Here is a 19748-nt window from a genome sequence, read left to right on the forward strand (position 1 = left end):
CACCACCATGGGGGTTGAGGCCTTTTGCCACTGCTGTCCTGGAGCCTGTCTTACTAAGGCTCTGAAAACTCGGCCAAAGACAACCCTTTCCGCACTGGACTCTCAGTGGTAGAGAGGGCAAGCAGTTGCAGGCTTATCGAGGGGGTTAGTGTGGGGGTAAACAGCCAGCAGTGCAATGAAACAAATGTTCAGCCCAGTGCATCCCTATGCCAAAATAAAAAAATAATTTTTTTTTTTTTAAAAGTATTTTATTACACAGAAAATGCAGAATTCTACCACACATTTAAAAATGCAATTATATGCAAATCATGGGTGCAAGTCTTTGCGCTATCAGGGGCCCCACTTATCAATCCAATTACCCCTCCACCTGTCCCTTTGGGGGTCCCCCCTCTTTTCAAAGTTTCACCCGCACCTCTCAGGTTCAGAGTTTAAGGTACAGTCTATAGGCGCTTGTGCTCACCCTGTTTGTTCTTAGCATTCAGTCTTTCAAGATGCTCAGTCTCTCTCCCAGTCTATAGGAGCAACACTGGGCTGCGTTCAGGCCTCGCATGGTAGCGGGATCTCACCCGTAGTAGTGCTGCAGTTGATGACGCAGAAAAAGAAGGACCAACATATATTCATATATCATGTAACCAAAATCGTATAATGTAGTGTGATTTTAGTAAAGAAAATAATGTACGAGGGAAATTGTGCCCTCGGGTAGTTCGCCATCATTATAAACGAGCTTTATTAATCATGAAGGATTGAAAATGGAGTAATCCGTCATAATTGCAAATGTGTGCCATGATTTCTTATTGAAACTGTTTTATGCTTAGCTTAAATTTAGTGGCGGCTTTGGCCTAGTTGCCTGGTCTCAAATTCTAACTGCGTGGCTTTTCCTTGAACTAATAAAACATATATTCTTGCTTTAAGGTTGTATTTTTCCAGTAGAGATGACTAATACACTTATCTCCAAGGTTTCGTGCTAGGCCGGTTTCATCCCCTTAGATACAAGGTCAGTCTCTGCAGGTGCGAACAATAAGGGTACTGATATCGAAATAATTGGCAAACTATGTTGCAACTTGTGTTCCAAGGCTCCAAGGACAATGTATGCATAAATGAGTGCTAGGAGAAAGACATTTTTCATTGGTCAAATTGAAGCCACCCTATGAACCCTCCAATGGAAGACCCTGCAGAATTTGGAATGTTTATTACTTAAACCCACTGGACAAAGAGAAGTCAGCCATTTTCCTTAATGCCAATTTGAATCCAAATGCCAGACTCCATCTTGGACGACATCCTGATGCCCTTTTCTCTATTCCAGAGAAAGAGACTTTAAGAATTCTCACCCTAGAGACTTTAACTTTTGATTTGCCCCGTCTTGCCCATGCAGTAACTTTGCCCCATTCTCCTTGCCGCTGCAAGGAAGCTTGCCCTTAACTTTGCCCCTTTGAAATCTGCCCCATGCTGATCGAACCGGTACCTGAAGGACGAAGACTTTATTGAATGCTGATTGTATTTGGTAAATATGAAAGGATAATTGTATTATGCATTGTGTTTTTCCTTTTAGGTACCAACTGCTATTTTGATAGGGCCCAAGCTAGAAGTTTTCCAAATTTGTGTTGACTAAATTCGTTTTGCATGAAGCCCCACGTGCCAATGCTAATTAGAGGTTAGTTGAGGTATTCATTCGATGCACCATGCTAAATTGAAATCTTGTTATGCTGACCGATGTATGAAATCAGTCAAATTCAATTACTTATATTAGTGATTTGCATTGCTATAGCCGAGGGCATTATAATACAGATTTTGCGTAGCTTGCGTTTCTTCCGCCGTTATGGACAGCTAGTAATGTTCGTATACATATATCATTTGGTTTTGAGACTTATATTCATTGTGCTAGGTTTGTTAATATAGGGAAATAAACTCATTAACTTTTAATAAACTGGTGTGGTTATTCATGACTGAAAGGTCATGGTGCGCCGAAATACCAACTGTTATTGATTCTAATGTGTTATTTCGATCTATTGATGGAGTATTGGATATCGATTATAATAAATATTGATTATTGATTTAAGTGAGCCGACTATTCTAGGATGAGGAGAGCCCAACTCGGCTAAAAGGTTCACCAACCTCCAACGTGTCCAGGTACAGGTAATTTATAAGGGCTGGACGCGTTATCAGTAGATGGTAGCAGAGGATGGTTTGGCCCTTTGGGACCCCATCCGAACAATAGACGGAGTTAAGTTAGAATTTTTTTTGATAAAACAAGTTGAAGAGATGATGATGCCCTAAATCCCCAATGACTTTCCCGGAATCCGGAGCTTGCGAATGGAGGAAATGGAGGTGTGAGAATGTTTCCGGCGGTTCTGGTGATGGTATGAGAGAAGTTAGGGTTTTGCGCTTGCACAGCTTATTGCAGCAGATTAATTGAGAAGTTTGTGAGGATTTTAGGGGGGTTAAAAGATTTTAGAGGAGTGTTACTCCAAAATGTGAAAGTAGGGAAGTCGTCGAACTTCACATTTGTGTAGCGCTTTTGTGCAGGAAAAATTGTCCACTTGGTTGTTGATGTTGAGACAGGCCCTGCGAGGTCAAGAGACTCCGGAGTATGTTGAAAAGTGTATGAGACTCTTGATTGATGTTGTAATCTGTTCGGTTTAATAGGTTGATCGGGCGTGGTCAACAAGTCGGTATGAATATTGAGGAATGAAAGAACATTTTCGACTTTGAGATTTGACGAATTCTAAGGTGCACTAGAATAGTTCATTGATCAGTTGAGGGTAAAGTTTGCGGGTCAAATTGTACTTGCGAAAGCGGGAAACCGAGAAAGATGGAATAACTGCCGAGGCTAGCGAAAAATCCCTAAGGTTTCTGAAGCGATTGTATTACCCTTCCTGTAGTAAACCGACAGATTTGTTTTCTTCTTTTGATTAGTGCTCGCAATATATTGCAGAAATTAGTTTTTGAGTGAAGCAGAATGAAGGAGGACAAGCCGCGGGACTTTGTCAGCCGCAGTGTGTGAGTGTGACGTCACTAGGAGCCACGCTGGGATAGGTTGGTTGGGGAGAAGAGTCGTGCACGGATTGGACACAGCCCGTGAAGCGCAATTGGTGGGGGGGGAAGGCAAGCGAAGAATATTCCAGGAATTAAAGTCACTTATTGATAACATATTTTAGAAAAATAAAAGACGGAAAGATGAAATTTTTCAAAGCATTTAAGAGTGCCATGAGGGGAAATGTTTATATTAAAGCAAATGTAGGAGAAGAAACACCGCCTGAGGGTACACCAGCCTACATCGTGATTGAAGAAAAGGGTGTAGCACCATGTCTTTGGCTAAAGCAATGGTGCAAATTAACAGAGAAGCATGGAAGTGTAGGGTTCCCTATCCATGGGTCGTTTAATCTAAGGGTTTTAGAGAATCTAAGATTTGCACTATACGACATGAAAGTACCTCCAAGACCAGCACAGTTTGAGGCACTAGCAATTTGGGAGCTAATAGCTAGAAACCAACAACAAAAGAAATTTGAGACAAGAATAAGAAAAGTAGGAAAGACAATAGCGGATGCTAGATGGGATAGCACCCAAAAGGTTTGGAGATCAGATGTACTGCAGGGGATTAAATTGTTTCCAGCAATTACTGATGAAGCAGAGACGGAAGGAAGGAAAGCTACCTATAAAACAAACAGGAGTCAGTCCAGAGATAGAGAGAACAACAGAAACTCGAAAAGGTCAGACGAGTCAGACGATGAGGAGTTCATTATACAATTGCTGAACGATCGCCCGCCACCATATGTGGAAAGCGAAAAAGGCTCAAGCATTAGTACTGCCCCTCCAGAACCAATACAGGGTAATGTAACACCGAATTTGAGAATATCTCAGAGGCAGGGCAGTTCCGATATGCCTTTCTCACCACAAATACCACAAATTCAGAGAATATATCCTGACGTGCCTAAATTGAAACCTGTTGATAATTATCAGCCACAGGTTCAAAGGCACTGCTGTGATGAGCATAACATGGGAATGACTTCTGATTTAATGACGCAGGGAGGACAAAATGATCAAAGACCAACATTGATTCAAGCCGAATCAACACAATTTTTGATGCCTCAAAAGCAGGCATAAGAAGTGCTGAGGTACACTCGAGTAACAGAGAACCAGTTAGGTATGCCAGCAATGATGAACCATAATGTGGGGATTAACATGCCACAGAATTCGGGGAACAGACAGAATCCAGACGCAATATCTCTGCCTATCACTGTGGGTCCGCCAGTACCATTGTACATACAGACAAAAACAAACGTATGCGACCAAGGGGTAGTGATACAAAGTGGGACAGGGAGAAGATGCATAGAAAATACTCCAGAAACGACTCCGATAGCGACACTGCCAAATGGATCTGGGTCCTTCGTCAGAATTTAGTCCAATTCCAATTTGCGCTCCGTCGACTGTGGTAAGGTCAAATCCACCACTATTAGTGCTGTTAACTTCAAAGACTGAAACGTTGCAGCAGCCATCAGTAGCAGTTGATGTAAGTGCTACATTGATGGGACTGAACGAACAACAGCTAACACAATGGTTCAACAGTCTGAGCTCCCCACAGAGTACATCCAGCGGGAAGGGAGAAGAGTACCTGAATAAAATAAGATTGGGCACGGAAGCAGAGGAACTAGTAGAGGGAACGATGGGTTTGAACAGATTAGAATCATACACAGAAGAAGAGCTGAGATACATGTGCCCTAGAATTACAAGAGAAGTAAGCAGCATACATAAAAAGTTACAAGAAATTGCAGATAGAAACGAGATCGATGTAGGTAAGACCAAACACTTGAGCAGAAGCTACAGGCTAGACTTTGAGACAAAAGACTTTGAACACATGAGATCTGCAGGGATGAAAACACACCTTAAGGAGATACTGCAGAGCGCGCAGGTCTGGAGATGTTTAGACAAGTGGGAAAGTAGATGGGTTAAGAAAAAGGACAAAAAGAAAGAAAATACCCCAGATCGGAATGAAAAAGCACAACAGAATGACGACCTGATAACCATGTTGCCAATGAGAGAAACAGCAGGGGGAAAACTTGTACATGTACCGTGGCACAGGTGCAATATTCAATCCTTTACGGATGATTTCACTAAATTAAGAGAGAAACCGATCGAGTGGTATCAACAAACAGATAGATTTGTGAAACTCGCAGAATGCCTCTGGGAGGACCTGAATACCTTATTTGAAATTGTGTTTCCGGCAGATTTGTGGGAAGATTGTAAAAGGGCTGTAGGTTGGCCGACGAGTGAACCGGGAAGAGATAGGGAGACAGGTGCACCATCACCTAAGGTAATGAGCTTATACCATGAGGTGATTGAGCACTTGAAGACCAAGGTTGCGTCGAAAAATGTGGATTGGCAGAGGATTGACAGAACAGCGCAAGAGGTTAAAGAGTCGATACATGCGTACTATGAGAGATTGTTGAAAGCATTTAAAAATTACAGTGGTACGGAAACGATTGAGGCAAAGGACATGCTCCATTTTGTGTTCAGATTTGTGGAGGGTTGAGACCCGAAATCAGCCAGATGATTAAAACGCATTTGATTTGTTGGCAGTCAAAATCGATCAATGAAGTGTTGAACTATGCAAAATACTGCAGTGATGAGATTGAGACAAAGCAGAAAAGGTTGAAAGAAAAGGTGATGGTGATGCAGCTTAGAGCAGCTCAGACAGGTTTGCAAGGTTTGCAAGGTTTGCAAGGTTTTCAACAACAGATGCCGCAGCAGCAACAGCAGGGAAATGCTATGTTTCAGCCACAGATGAGAGGCAGAGGCCGAGGAGGTTTTGTGAATAATGGTCCTGACATAAATACTGTTATGATTCCAAATGGTATACAGGCAATGAAGAAGGTGATGCCATGTCACACGTGCGGAATCGTCGGGCATTGGAAACGGCAGTGCCCAATGATGGTGCAGGAAGGTGTAGGTCAGCAAAACAATGATGTCAATGCATTTCAGAATATGAGAGGACCGAAATTGAGAGATCCAAATCCAAATTATCAAAATAATGTAAATCAGTTGCAGGGTTTACAACCCATGCAACCGCAACAGGTGCAAATGCCCTGTGTGCAAATGGCACAGTTGCAGCCGAAGCAACAGCAGTTTCCTATGGTACCTAATCAGCAAATGCAAATACCCTTAGCACCAATGAATCAGCAACAAGTAATGCTTCCTCAACAGGTCGCAGGGTCAAGGAATGAACCAAAATGACACAGTGCACCAATTCCAGTTACATAGTGAGAATGGAATAAACGATGCATGGGAGAGTGAAAGTTCAGATGAGGAGGGAAATTGTATGCTTGCAGCATCTTTGGAAGTTGATCAAAAGGGTCTATATGTGGAGGGAAGAGTTATGGGTCACCGCGTTTCATTCTTGGTTGCCACAGGAGCAACACGCTCCACTGTTAGGAGCATCGAAGTACCAAATTTGCCACTTTCAGGGAAAACAGTTCAAGTAGTGGGAGTGGCAAATAGGTACCTGACAAACCCAATCACAGATCCAGTGCAAGTCAGAATTGGTAACTATCAAGGGTCACATAAATTTGTGGTGTGTGACTCAAGCCCGATATCACTATTAGGGAGAGACTTATTGTGCAAATTGGGGTGTTGATTAGGTGTTCAAATGATGGAATTAAAATCCAGATAAATAGTGATGGGGAAGAAGAGGACAGTGTAGGAGGGGACGAAGTGGAAACTGTTGATGAAGAGTATGCCCTGATCACTCTTTAGCCAATGCTCACTGAAGCAGATATTCCTGCTGAGTTACAGGAAACAGTCAGAAAGGAGGTGTGGGATATGACAGGGAAAGAAGTAGGATTGGTCAAAGGAGTGGAACCAGTGAAAATGACTGTAAAATCCAATGTAACTTTTTCCCAGACTCCACAGTACCATATGGCGCAAGACACCCTCACGAAAGTCGCTCAACTCATTGATGAGTTTGTAAAACAGGGAGTACTGAAAGAAGTGTTAAGTAGTCCATGTAATTCACCAATCATGGGACTCATAAAACCGAGTGGAAAGGTCCGGATTGTTCAGGATTTAAGGAAAATAAATGACATAATAGTCAAATGTTGTCCCGTAGTACCGAATCCAGCAGTAATAATGTTTCAAGTTCCCTGTGATGCTGAGTGGTTCTCAGTCATCAACTTATCACAAGCATTCTTTTCTGTGCCTCTTCATGAGGACAGCCAATTTCTCTTTTGTTTCAAATTCCTAGACAGAGTTTACAGTTGGTGTCGAATTCCTCAAGGGTTTTCGGAGTCACCATCAATTTTCAATCAGATTCTAAAGAAAGATTTTGAATCGGTGGAGTTACCATTTGAATCAACCCTGGTACAGTACATTGACGATTTGCTGATCGCATCTAAGACAGAAAATGACTGTACAGCTGACACCAGTGCCCTATTGAACCATTTGGGAAGGGACGGACACAAAGTGTCCCCTTCAAAATTACAGTTCTGCCAGAAGAAAGTGAAATATTTGGGTCACCAAATAGAGAAAGGGTCACAAAGAATTATGAAAGAAAGAATAACAAGTGTACTTCAAATGAGTCCACCGAAGACGAGAAGAGAGGTGAGAACGTTTTTGGGAATGGTGAGCTATTGTCGCCAATGGATTCCCAATTTCTCAACTCTAGCAAAACCTTTACTGAAACTGACCCAGAAAGATGCGCTGGAGGAAATAGACCTGAAAGGAGATGAGATGGATGCTTTTATTGAATTAAAAGAATGCATGTGCAGGGCTCCAGCTTTAGGTATGCCTGATTACACAAAGCCTTTCATATTGTTTTGTCATGAACATGATGCATGTTCCTTGTCTGTCTTGACTCAAGCCCATGGTGGCGTAAACAGACCAGTAGCATATTTTTTAGCTACTTTGGATCCAGTCGCAGCAGCACTGCCAGGGTGCTTGCGTGCCGTAGCCGCAGTTGGTATCATCTTAACTCAGAGTGAAGGAATAGTGATGGGACACCCCTTAACAGTCATGGTCCCTCACTCAGTTGAGATACTTTTAACACGTTCCCGAACACAGCACATGACTGGTGCTAGGCTTACAAGGTACGAGACAATAATTCTGGGATCACCTAATGTGCAGCTGAAACGGTGCACTACGTTGAATCCAGCAACCTTGTTTCCCAGTGAAAATGCCGAAACTGAGAACGCTGAAGACATCGAGCACGACTGTCTTCAGGTGACTGAATTTTGTACAAAACCAAGACCGGATATAAAAGACACCCGATTGGAAGAAATTGATCAAGTTATTTTTGTTGATGGTTCATGTTTAAGAGATGCACTAGGAATATTGAAAGCAGGATATGCTGTATGTACAGTAACAGGTGTTCTGGAAGCATCTTGGCTTCAAGGAGTTTACTCAGCACAAGTAGCGGAACTGGTAGCACTTACCAGAGCATGCCAACTTTCCGCATTAATGAAAGTCCCCATTTACACTGATAGCCAGTACGGATTTGGAATAGTGCATAATTTTGGACAGTTGTGGTCACAGAGAGGCTTCATGACCTCTTCAGGATCACCAGTGAAAAATGGTGAAATAATAAGAGAATTGTTACATGCTATCCAGTTACCAAGAGAAGTAGCAGTGGTAGAATGCAGTGCACACTCGAAGGCACAAGACTATGTTTCTCTGGGAAATGCATATGCGGATCAAGTCGCAAGGTTTTGCGCATTGAACTGTATATTGCTCAGAGATGAATGGAACTTGATAAATGAACCAGAACTTGAACCAAGTGAAGCTTTTTCTCTAAAGGTTGTGGATACAATGGATGAATTGAAGTCCTTACAGAACGATGTTAGCAAAGATGAGAAACTCTCATGGACCAAATCGCAATGTGTAAAGAAACTAGATGATTTGTGGGTTTCAAGTGAAGGGAAATTGGTTCTGCCAAACAGTCTTTTGACACAGTTAGCCAGATTCTACCATGGACAAGCCCATCTTGGAAGGGATGCCATGGTTAGACTATTTAAAACTGATTGGTTTAACCCCAAATTCCGTCAAGTTGCTGAAGCAGTTTGCCATTGTTGCGTCATTTGTCAACAAATGAACGCAGGGAAGGGAACAGTAGTAAATTTGAGCCACATTGGAAGAGCCGGGGGTCCCTTCAGCAGGATGCAAATGAACTTTATTGAGATGCCTGTGCATGGAGGCTTGAAGTATGTGTTGGTGGTTGTGTGTATTTTTAGTCACTGGATTGAAGCATACTCTACACGCAGAAATGACAGTCTCACAGTTGCAAAACTACTCTTGAGAGAGCTAATACCACGTTTCGGATTCCCGATCTCCTTAGAATCAGATAGGGGAAGTCACTTCATTAACGAAGTAATAAAATTACTTTGTGCAGCACTGAACATTGAGCAAAAGTTGCATTGTAGCTACCGCCCTGAAGCATCAGGACTAGTGGAGCAAATGAATGGCACATTGAAATCGAGGATGGCGAAAATATGTGCATCAACAAACTTAACATGGCCTGACGCATTGCCCTTGGTGTTAATGTCAATGAGAAACACCCCTGATAGAAAGACTGGACTGTCCCCGCACGAGATCCTCATGGGCAGAGCCATGAGACTTCCAGCAGTTCCTGCAAATGCTCCTTTGAATATTACAGATGATATGGTGTTAGACTACTGCAAAGGTCTAGCTGATGTGGTGCGCTCTTTCTCTCACCAGGTGGAGGCAACCACCTTGCCACCGATCCAAGGTCCAGGACACGCCCTGAAAGCAGGTGACTGGGTCGTGATAAAGAAGCATGTGAGGAAGTCGTGTCTGGAACCCCGTTGGAAAGGACCTTTCCAAGTGATTCTGACAACTACCACCGCTGTGAAGTGTGCGGGAGTTCCCAACTGGATTCACGCCAGTCACACGAAGAGGGTGACGTGCCCCACAGATGAGGAAGTTGAAGCACTGAAATCGCTAGTATCTGACAAGAGAGTACCAGGCACTGAGACAGAGCAAAGAGAACCTGGAGGCGAACAGGTAGAAATAGAGGAAGGAGAAATATTTTCTGAGGAAGAAGCAACTGATTCATCTGAGGAGAACCAAGGAGAAGCCTCAGGAAGTGACGAAGGTCCTGAAGGTGACAAAGAGCCTGAGACAGGTGAAAGTGACAAAGAGCCTGAAACAGGTGAAGGAGCAGGAGAGCCTGATCAGAGGAGGGCTTTCCCAGAAGCAGACGATGCAGGAAAAGAAAAGGAAAACCTGATTGACCTCCTAGAGGGAGAAGACAAGACAGGACAGAGCGAAACTGTTCAAACTCCTCCAGAAGCGGTTGCAGGTCCATCAAGTGAAAACAGTGCAAAACAAAGACAAAGCATATCGCCAGTGAAGTTAAGGATCAGAGAAACATTAAACGAAAGTGAAGGCCTAAAGGTGAAAGAGAAAAGAAAAGAAGTGTCTGTCATAATAGCAACACCAAGTGAAGAGAAAGACGTGGCCAAGGAAGAAAGCACCAGCGAGAGAGAATCAAAAGGAGATGCAAAATTGAAAAGGAAAAGAATACCGAGCAGAAGATATTCTGGTCCGGAGTGGGCATACTTAGCCACTAACGATTGGTCACGATATCTCTCAGTCTTGAGAACGAAGAAGCAGAACGTCACTTTGGCACTTGAGAAGTGAAATTCCATAAGCATTACCGAATAAGACATTGATAACCTGATTGACTTTTGAACCGGATGAGACATTGCTAACCTGATTGACTTTGAAACCGATCTTGAAACAAAGCTGCTAAAACCGATAAAAGACTAAGCTGCTAAAGAAAACCGTGATAAAGTGTCTTCAACTTTCGAATTCTATACAGATCAGGACAGACTACACTACACAGGGACATAAGATGAAGTGCTGTAAATACATGTGTATAGGTCTAATAACTGCATGCGTAGTAATTATTGTAGCAATAGTTCTTGGAATGCATGGAAAGAATGAGAGAGAGATGAATGATGCTTCTACTTCTAAACCTACTACTGAACTAACTCCTTTAAAGAAACTCGAACGAGACGAAAGACATTTGCATGGTAAGAAGGAACTTTCGTCTAACGTTTTCTATCGCTTGTTGAGTGAGTATGTTGAGACAATGGATGCGAAAGATTGTTATGTGTGCACACAAATACCTACCTCAGTAGTGGAAGGAGTGACATATCATAGCATGCCTCTTACGTATGGAATTACATGTAGTCTAATAATGACCAGATTTTATGGCCAAGAGTATATTCACTACTTTTATTCCAATCAGGACGTTACATTTGCATATATCCCCATAATAGAGCACCTGAGTAAAATAGCAAGAGATTATTATATAAAGATAATGAGGGGTTTCTTTGAACCATTGTCGCCTTTTCACACAGCTTACGCTCACAGAGAAAACCTTACATGCTTGCTTTCACCAAAGGAAAATAAGTTTTCTGGACCACACTAACGATAGGAGGAAAGCAGGGAAGGAGAAATTAGAAAGGGAATTACACAAAAGGACATCTGTAGATAACTATGCTTTTGCCGTGATAAAGACACAAGGGAAAATAGCTTTAGATACATTACACGTAAGGAGGTTCTGTGTACATAGACATAAATCATATTATGACACGGTTTATGTGGGAACGAGTGAATGCAAACATATGTTTTTGTTTCAACCTAAGTGGACGTTCATGCTGAATGGACAAGACCCAGTTATTCCAGGGGTATATTATATTTGTGGACTTAATGCCTATTATCGTCTTCCTAAAGGATGGTATGGGAGATGTTATTTGGGAATAGTATTCCCAAAGGTTTATCAACTGGACGACTTAAAGAAGTTCCCAAAGCTGTCTGAATCACATCATGTTCAGAAGAGGGAGGCAGCTTCTGGTGTGGTAGAAGATATATTTGGAGCATTGATTCCTTCAGTGGGAGTCATATTGAATTCAATTAAAATACGAAAGTTGTCTACTATTGTGGATAACATGCTGACACAATTCTCAGGAGCTATAATCCTGATGGATGCTGAACTTGCTGCAGAAAGGGCTACGGCTCTTCAAAATCAGCTTGCCTTAGACATTCTTTTAGCAAAGGATGACGGCGTTTGCAAAATGCTTGGTACACGTCACTGTTGTACTTATATACCGGATAGAAGTGGGCAAATTAGAAAGATGCTTACAAATTTAACTAACCAAAGTACGGATTTGAAGGAATTGAAAGAACCAGGAGTATGGGAGAAGGTTGGAAAAGGATTTGCTTCTGTGGGAAATTGGCTCAGCAACGTTTGGAACGGATTATTACTAAAAATAGTAAAAGGAATATTAATAATATTAATTTGTTTATTAGGTATTTGGGGAATATGGAAAGCTATTAAAATACTGAAAACAAGACACAAAAGGAAAAGAGAAGAGAAAGAACAAAACAAGATGATAGAAATATACAGAGAAAAATCAAAGGGAACAAAAAGGAAGAGGGAGTTGACTGAAGTGGCAAGTTACTAAACAGAATTTTAATGGAATAAAATTTGTGGGTAGATTTGATGTGATGACATAATTAGTCATCAGAGGGGCGATTGATGATGCAGAAAAAGAAGAACCAACATATATTCATATATCATGTAACCAAAATCATATAATGTAGTGTGATTTTAGTAAAGAAAATAATGTACGAGGGAAATTGTGCCCTCGGGGTAGTTCGCCATCATTATAAACGAGCTTTATTAATCATGAAGGATTGAAAATGTAGTAATCCTTCATAATTGCAAATGTATGCCATGATTTCTTATTGAAACTGTTTTATGCTTAGCTTAAATTTAGTGGAGGCTTTGGCCTAGTTGCCTGGTCTCAAATTCTAACTGCGTGGCTTTTCCTTGAACTAATAAAACATATATTCTTTAAGGTTGTATTTTTCCAGTAGAGATGACTAATACACTTATCTCCAAGGTTTCGTGCTAGGCCGGTTTCATCCCCTTAGATACAAGGTCATTCTCTGCAGGTGCGAACAATAAGGGTACTGATATCGAAATAATTGGCAAACTATGTTGCAAATTGTGTTCCAAGGCTCCAAGGACAATGTATGCATAAATGAGTGCTAGGAGAAAGACATTTTTCATTGGTCAAATTGAAGCCACCCTATGAACCCTCCAATGGAAGACCCTGCAGAATTTGGAATGTTTATTACTTAAACCCACTGGACAAAGAGAAGTCAGCCATTTTCCTTGATGCCAATTTGAATCCAAATGCCAGACTCCATCTTGGACGACATCCCGATGCCCTTTTCTCTATTCCAGAGAAAGAGACTTTAAGAATTCTCACCCTAGAGACTTTAACTTTGATTTGCCCCGTCTTGCCCATGCAGTAACTTTGCCCCATTCTCCTTGCCGCTGCAAGGAAGCTTGCCCTTAACTTTGCCCCTTTGAAATCTGCCCCATGCTGATCGAACCGGTACCTGAGGGACGAAGACTTTCTTGAATGCTTATTGTATTTGGTAAATATGAAAGGATAATTGTATTATGCATTGTGTTTTTCCTTTTAGGTACCAACTGCTATTTTGATAGGGCCCAAGCTAGCAGTTTTCCAAATTTGTGTTGACTAAATTCGTTTTGCATGAAGCCCCACATGAAAATGCTAATTAGAGGTTAGTTGAGGGTTTTCATTCGATGCACCATGCTAAATTGAAATCTTGTTATGCTGACCGATGTATGAAATTAGTCAAATTCAATTACTTATATTAGTGATTTGCATTGCTATAACCGAGTGCATTATAATACAGATTTTGCGTAGATTGCGTTTCTTCCACCGTTATGGACAGCTAGTAATGTTCGTATACATATATCATTTGGTTTTGAGACTTATATACATTGTGCTAGCTTTGTTAATATAGGGAAATCAACTCATTAACTTTTAATAAACTGGTGTGGTTATTCATGACTGTAAGGTCATGGTGCGCCGAAATACCAACTGTTATTGATTCTAATGTGTTATTTCGATCTATTAATTGAGTATTGGATATCGATTACAATAAATATTGATTATTGATCTAAGTGAGCCGACTATTCTAGGATGAGGAGAGACCAACTCGGCTAAAAGGTTCACCGACCTCCAACGTGTCCAGGTACAGGTAATTTATAAGGGCTGGACGCGTTATCACAGTCATCACAGTCATGCAGTCCACTTGAGCTGCGCTTATCCCAGCTCCGGTCGGGCATACCACTCGGGCACACAGCTCCAGCTACCTTTGTAGTTACAAAAGGAATAAGTGACAGAAATTGTACTGTCTGCTCCAGCAGTACAGCGATTCCTTCAGCATCCTTGCTTTGCAAGTCTCTGTGGAATGGTCACTACACCAGGGTAAACTCTGGCAGTTGCTTCCATGATCAGCTCCTCCTGCAGGGTTAACACTTCCTTCCCTTGCTCACCAGCAGGATGTTCCAGGACAGTCCAGTAATTCCTTCTTCAGATCGGACTCCAGGCGATGTTTCCTCGCCTCTGGGGGGTTGACTGTCAGTGAAACACCAACCCTTGGCTACACAGAAGCCCCCAAGTGCTCTCTCGAGTACCCTCTCAGTAGAAAAGACTGCAACTACGAGCAACAGTGGGCCTCCGGCTCCCATCTTTATACCGATTTCACACTCGGAGGATATGAATTCTAGATTTACTTCCTTGAAACCAGTTTGGTTCAATTCCCTTACAAGTGTCCCTGCGAGGCCACCTTCGAGACCTGGCCTTCCTCTGCAATGCTGCTCTGCCAGGCAGGAGAGTCTCCAGGTGAAGGGCCAATCACAGAAGTAACACAGGCGTGAGCAGGCTGCAATCCGGTATTTATGACCTCTCCTCAAAAAAAGCAGAAATAAAGACAAGAATTTGTACCCCTTCGAAGGGCTCCCTTCCCTAACAACAGGTACTGCAGGCCTCACCCTGTACCCCGGCCATCTAGCCAACTGAAGCTGCAATGAGAGTCATGAAGGCCTGTTACTGTTATTCACTGAACACAGCAAGAAACTATCACTGCGCTCCAAGCATAAAACCCGCGGCAGGGACAGCAGTCGTCTCTCACTATGAGGGTGCACTCGGTTGCCCCACCGCCCGGTTCAAAACAAGGCCCAGAACCAATCATAGTGAAAGAGTGGGTCCAAGTCAACACATGCCCATGGGACAGATGTATGGCATTACCAAAAAAATAAAAAAACAGGATAACAGGTATATGAAGTTCGGGCACGCAGGGCAGGGGTCACAAATGTACGTCACAGAGGGGGAATTCACATCCCAACAGACTCCACTTACAGAGTAAATATGATCAATGGCAGGCCATATTCACTCCACCAAGTGGGGTTTCCTTAACCAGTCCGTGCTGCACATGTGGCTCTACTGGGAAGGCAAATGTAGTCATGGGGACTCCGGTCGGAGGCTCCCATCACAGACCTATTGTGGGGATGCAGAGGTTTTAGGGTACAGCACAGCTGTCCTGTTACGCGCTTTGACCTCGTGTTAGATGCTCACACTCCGTGGGCACCAGATTCAGCCAGTGTAATCAGAAGGGGTCATTGTGGGCTCCGTGTCTGGAATAACCACAGGTACACACAGGGAGGTCAAAGGTGGATTGAGTTCACAGAGGCAGTCTCAATTAGGTTCGGCCTCGCTATACCTGCATGGAGGTAGTAGAAGCTGGCCTTAGAGCTGTGCCTGATGGTGGTGTTGATGATGTTAGTGGTAGTGAAGGCCCAGCTTTGTAGCTTTACCTGTTGGTGGTGAGGATCCAGCATTGTACCTGTGCTGGGTGGTGGTAGGGGCATTGATGAAGGTGATGGTGGAGGTACAGCCATGCAGCTCTAGATAGTGGTGATGAAGACCCAGCATTGTGCCGGGGGGTGGTGGAGGCCCATCCTAGCAGCTGTGCTTCTTGGTGGTGCAACTCCAGCCTCACAACTGTGCTTGGTGGTGGTGGGGGCACTGATGAAGGTGGTCGACCATGCAGCTCTAGACGGTGTTGATGAAGATCCAGTCTTGTGCCGGGTGGTGATGGAGGCCCATCCTAACAGTTTTGTCTCTTGGTGGTGCAGTTCCAGCCTCACAGGTGTGCTTGGTGCTGGCTGGGGCATTGATGAAGGTGATGGTGGCCTGGCCATCCAGCTCTAGACGGTGGTGGTGAAGTCCATCCTTGTGCCAGGTGGTGATGGAGGCTCGGCCTGGCAGCTGTGCCTGGTGGTGTTGCAGTTCCATCCATGTAGCTGTGCCAGATGGAAGTGGAGGGGGCATTACAGCTGTGGCTATTAGTGGTGCTGATGATGGTCATGGTGGTGGTGGGGAGCTACCTTTGCGGTTGTGCCTAGTGGCAGTGGAGGGCCCAGCCTAGCACATGTGACTTTTAATGGAGTTTCAGCATTGTATCTACATGTCGTGGAGTGGGCCATACAGCTGCCCCTGGTGGTGGTGTTGACGGTGGTGGTTGTGGAGACTGTTTTACAGCTGTAACTGGTGGTGGTGAAGATCCTGCCTTGTAGCTGTGTTGGGTGATAGCGGAGGCACAGCCTAGAAGCAGTGCCTGGTGGTAGTATTGACGAGTGATGATGGTGGAGGTCGGCCTTGCAGTTCTAGCACCTGGTGGAGTTCCAACACTACAGCTTGTCAGTGGTCAGTGAAGCTCTCGTTATGATGGAGCTTGCACCAGATTTGCCATTGTCCAAGCTGTATCGCCCTAAGTAGAGACGTACATCAAGGTATTGATTCTTCTATCCTGGCTTTAGGCTGGAGGGGGGTTGTGTTGAAAACAGCCCTCACTAAAGAGTCACCCAAACTTTTTGCCATCTTCCTCTTCTTTTTTCTGACCTCATTCTTGCTTGTTTTGTGGGACTCTGCACACTTTAGCACTGCTGACCAGGACTAAAGTGCATGTGCTCTCGCACTAAAACATGGTAACATTGGCTCACACCCAATTGGCATATTTAATTTACTTTTAAGTCCTCAGTATAGGGCACCAGATCTGCCCAGGGCTTGTAAATTAAATGCTACTACTGGGCCTGCAGCCCTGATTGTGCCACCCACATAAGTAGCCCCTTAACCATGCCTCAGGCCTGCCATTGCAAGGCATGTGTGTGCAGTTTCACTACCACTTCGACTTCGCATTTAAAACTACTTGCCAAGCCTTAAATTTCACTTTTCCTACATATAAGTCACCTGCCCTAGGTAACCCATTGGTCAGGGTGCCAGGTAAGTAAAAGGGCAGGGGTTGTACTTATACATTTTACATGTCCCGGTAGTGAAAAAAAACACAAAGTTGTTTTTCATTAGTCTGAAGCTCCTTTCATAAGCCAGCATTAGAAATTCCCTTATATGCTTTTAAGTGGTAATTTCTGATCTGTCATATTTGGTATGGTTGGCATGGTAGTGATAAATCCTACTTACTGGTGAAGTTGGATTTAGTATCACTATTTCAGAAATGCCACTTTTAGAAAGTAAGCATTTCTCTGCACTTAGTGCCATCTGTGCCTTACAGCCTGTCTCCAATCCACGTCTGGTCTGTGCTGGTTGACAGCTCCCCTTGTGCATTCCACTCAGACAGCCATAAACACAGGACACTCAGTCACATCTACATTCATCTGCATACAGATGGGTTTCCCCAAGCAGGAAGGGTGGAGGGGCTCTTCTTGCACTTCAAAGGCCAGTGGCCTGCCCTCACACAAAGGACTGATAACTCCCCACTGGGCTCCTGGCAGACAGAGCAGGGTTTAAAGGGGAACTTTTGCACTTCAAAACCACTCTTTGAAGTTTTCTCCACTTCAAAGGCACTTTTAGGAATATATATTGGGTCTGTGACTCCCACCAAATCAGACACTTCTGGACCTACACATGGACTCTGTGAGGGGGACTGCCTGGCTGACCAAAGGGCTAATCTGGACTGCTTTGCTGGAAGGACTGCTGGTGTGCTTGTTGCCCTGCTGCCTGCTGACCCCTGACTCTGCTGGACGGACTCTGCCTTCCTCCTCAAGTGCTCTCCAAGGGCTTGGATTGAGCTTGCCTCCTGTTCTAAAGTCTCAGAGCTATCAATGTCTTAACCAAAGAGAAGACAATCCAGTGTGTCGGAAAATCGACGCTACGCCTGCAAAGTTTTAAGCAACGCTTGCCAGATTGAGGCAGATCTTCACTCCGTAGCAGAAAAATCACCACATCACCTGTTGCCTCTGCTCAACATGTCCTGGGTTTTCCACACATCGTCCCTGGGCATCAAAATATCCCTGCATTGCAGTGAGGAACCAAGGATGGACTCCTGGAAACCAACGCATTGCCTTGCAGCGTGGAAAGAAACGATGCATGCCTTTGCCACACTGGAAAAATGGACGCATCGCTTTACTTTTTGATGCATCTCCTCTTCTGCGGCCCCTCTGTGTTGTTATTTTTTATGCATCCCAGGTACTGTGTTTTAAAAGGATACAATCACTGATTAATAAGGATTTTGAATCATTTAAACCTATAAAAAGTGATATCTTGACTTGTGCATATTGGATGTTTGTTGTTTTGGTCTTATTTTATTCAGATAAATATTATCTATTTTCCTAAATTGGCTTGGAGTTCTTTTTGTGGTGTTTTCACTGTGTTACTGTATGAGTCATTGCACAAATACTTTACACATTACCTTCTATGTTAAGCTGATTGCTCTGTGCCAAGCTACCAGAGGGTGAGCACAGGATAATGTAGGTTGTGTTGTGACTTACCCTGACTAGGATTGTTGTCCCTACTTGGACAGGATGCATACCTCTTCCAGTTAGAGACCCAATTTCTAACACAGACCATAAAGAGGTCACCGAGGTATAAGAATTTCCTTCATTTCAGTGTAGGTCTGTTGCTCCCACTGAGCTTCCATCGGTTTTTGTTTGTAGCAAGAGATGGTCAACAATCCTAGCATGCTGTTTATTAACACCAAGTACATGTAAGTGACATCACTTTCACTTCATGAACAGGCATCAAAGATCAGCTAGATCATTAGGAAGCAACCGAGGTACAAGCAAAAAGACGATAAGGAGGAGACTGGCGTACAAACATTTACTTAACACTGCTCTGTCTAGGCAGCCTGTAGCAGCAGATATCCAGGGAGCACAACATGCTATTTACTAACGGCATGTGCAGATAGGTGACATGGTCTTCACTTCATGAAGAGCCTGCAAAGTGCAGAGAATGCGGTCACTTACCGACTCATCGCTAAGGAGCTCCAGAATCCTTTTCACTGTCTGCACTGAAAACTGATGTTGGCCGCCTCCTTTGGAGTCCTCTCTGTCTTCACCATCACAAGCATCAGTGCCTTTTAAAGAGAGCACAACAAGACAGTAAAGGAGAAAAAGATGCAATTTACGTGCACAAACATATTTATAGGTATTTATTTTAACTCGGAGCACACAACACAGGTAGTGGTTCAATATATAAAAATGGACACTTGTGTGGCTCACTCATACCCTATCAGTTTCAGCTGGCACCATGGTCTGCTTTGGTGACAGCAGCAGAGGGAGGTAACTGGATGGGCATACAGGCTACTAGCCCCCATCACAGAGTCTGGAGCCTGAAGAGCAAGAGAGCTATGAAGTGATACACTCACAAACACTACAAGCCTGACTCAACCCAGGTTCGGCTGCATGCGCTCAAGGCTGAAGTGACACTTACTGCACTGCTCGTGGCTCAGCCACTTCCTTGCTTTTACCACTGCTTTGTTACCCAGCTTATTCTTGACCTGAACATACCAGTGCCTTCAAAGAGCGACTCATGAATGCATGTGACTACGCAGGTGCC

The 19748-nt window shown here is 43.6% G+C and overlaps 1 protein-coding gene across 2 annotated transcripts in view; it reads right to left on the minus strand.

Moving 5' to 3' along the window:
* Positions 1-19748, minus strand: part of LOC138282997 (dynein regulatory complex protein 1-like) — a 164506-nt gene that overhangs the window by 77878 nt on the left and 66880 nt on the right. For both annotated transcript variants that reach the window (XM_069221093.1, XM_069221094.1), the window contains exon 11: positions 19157-19266. In XM_069221093.1, the coding sequence (XP_069077194.1) occupies positions 19157-19266 (110 nt within the window). The remainder of the gene's footprint in view (positions 1-19156; positions 19267-19748) is intronic.

This window comes from Pleurodeles waltl, chromosome 2_2 (genome assembly GCF_031143425.1).
Source record: "Pleurodeles waltl isolate 20211129_DDA chromosome 2_2, aPleWal1.hap1.20221129, whole genome shotgun sequence".
Lineage (NCBI taxonomy): Eukaryota > Metazoa > Chordata > Amphibia > Caudata > Salamandridae > Pleurodeles > Pleurodeles waltl.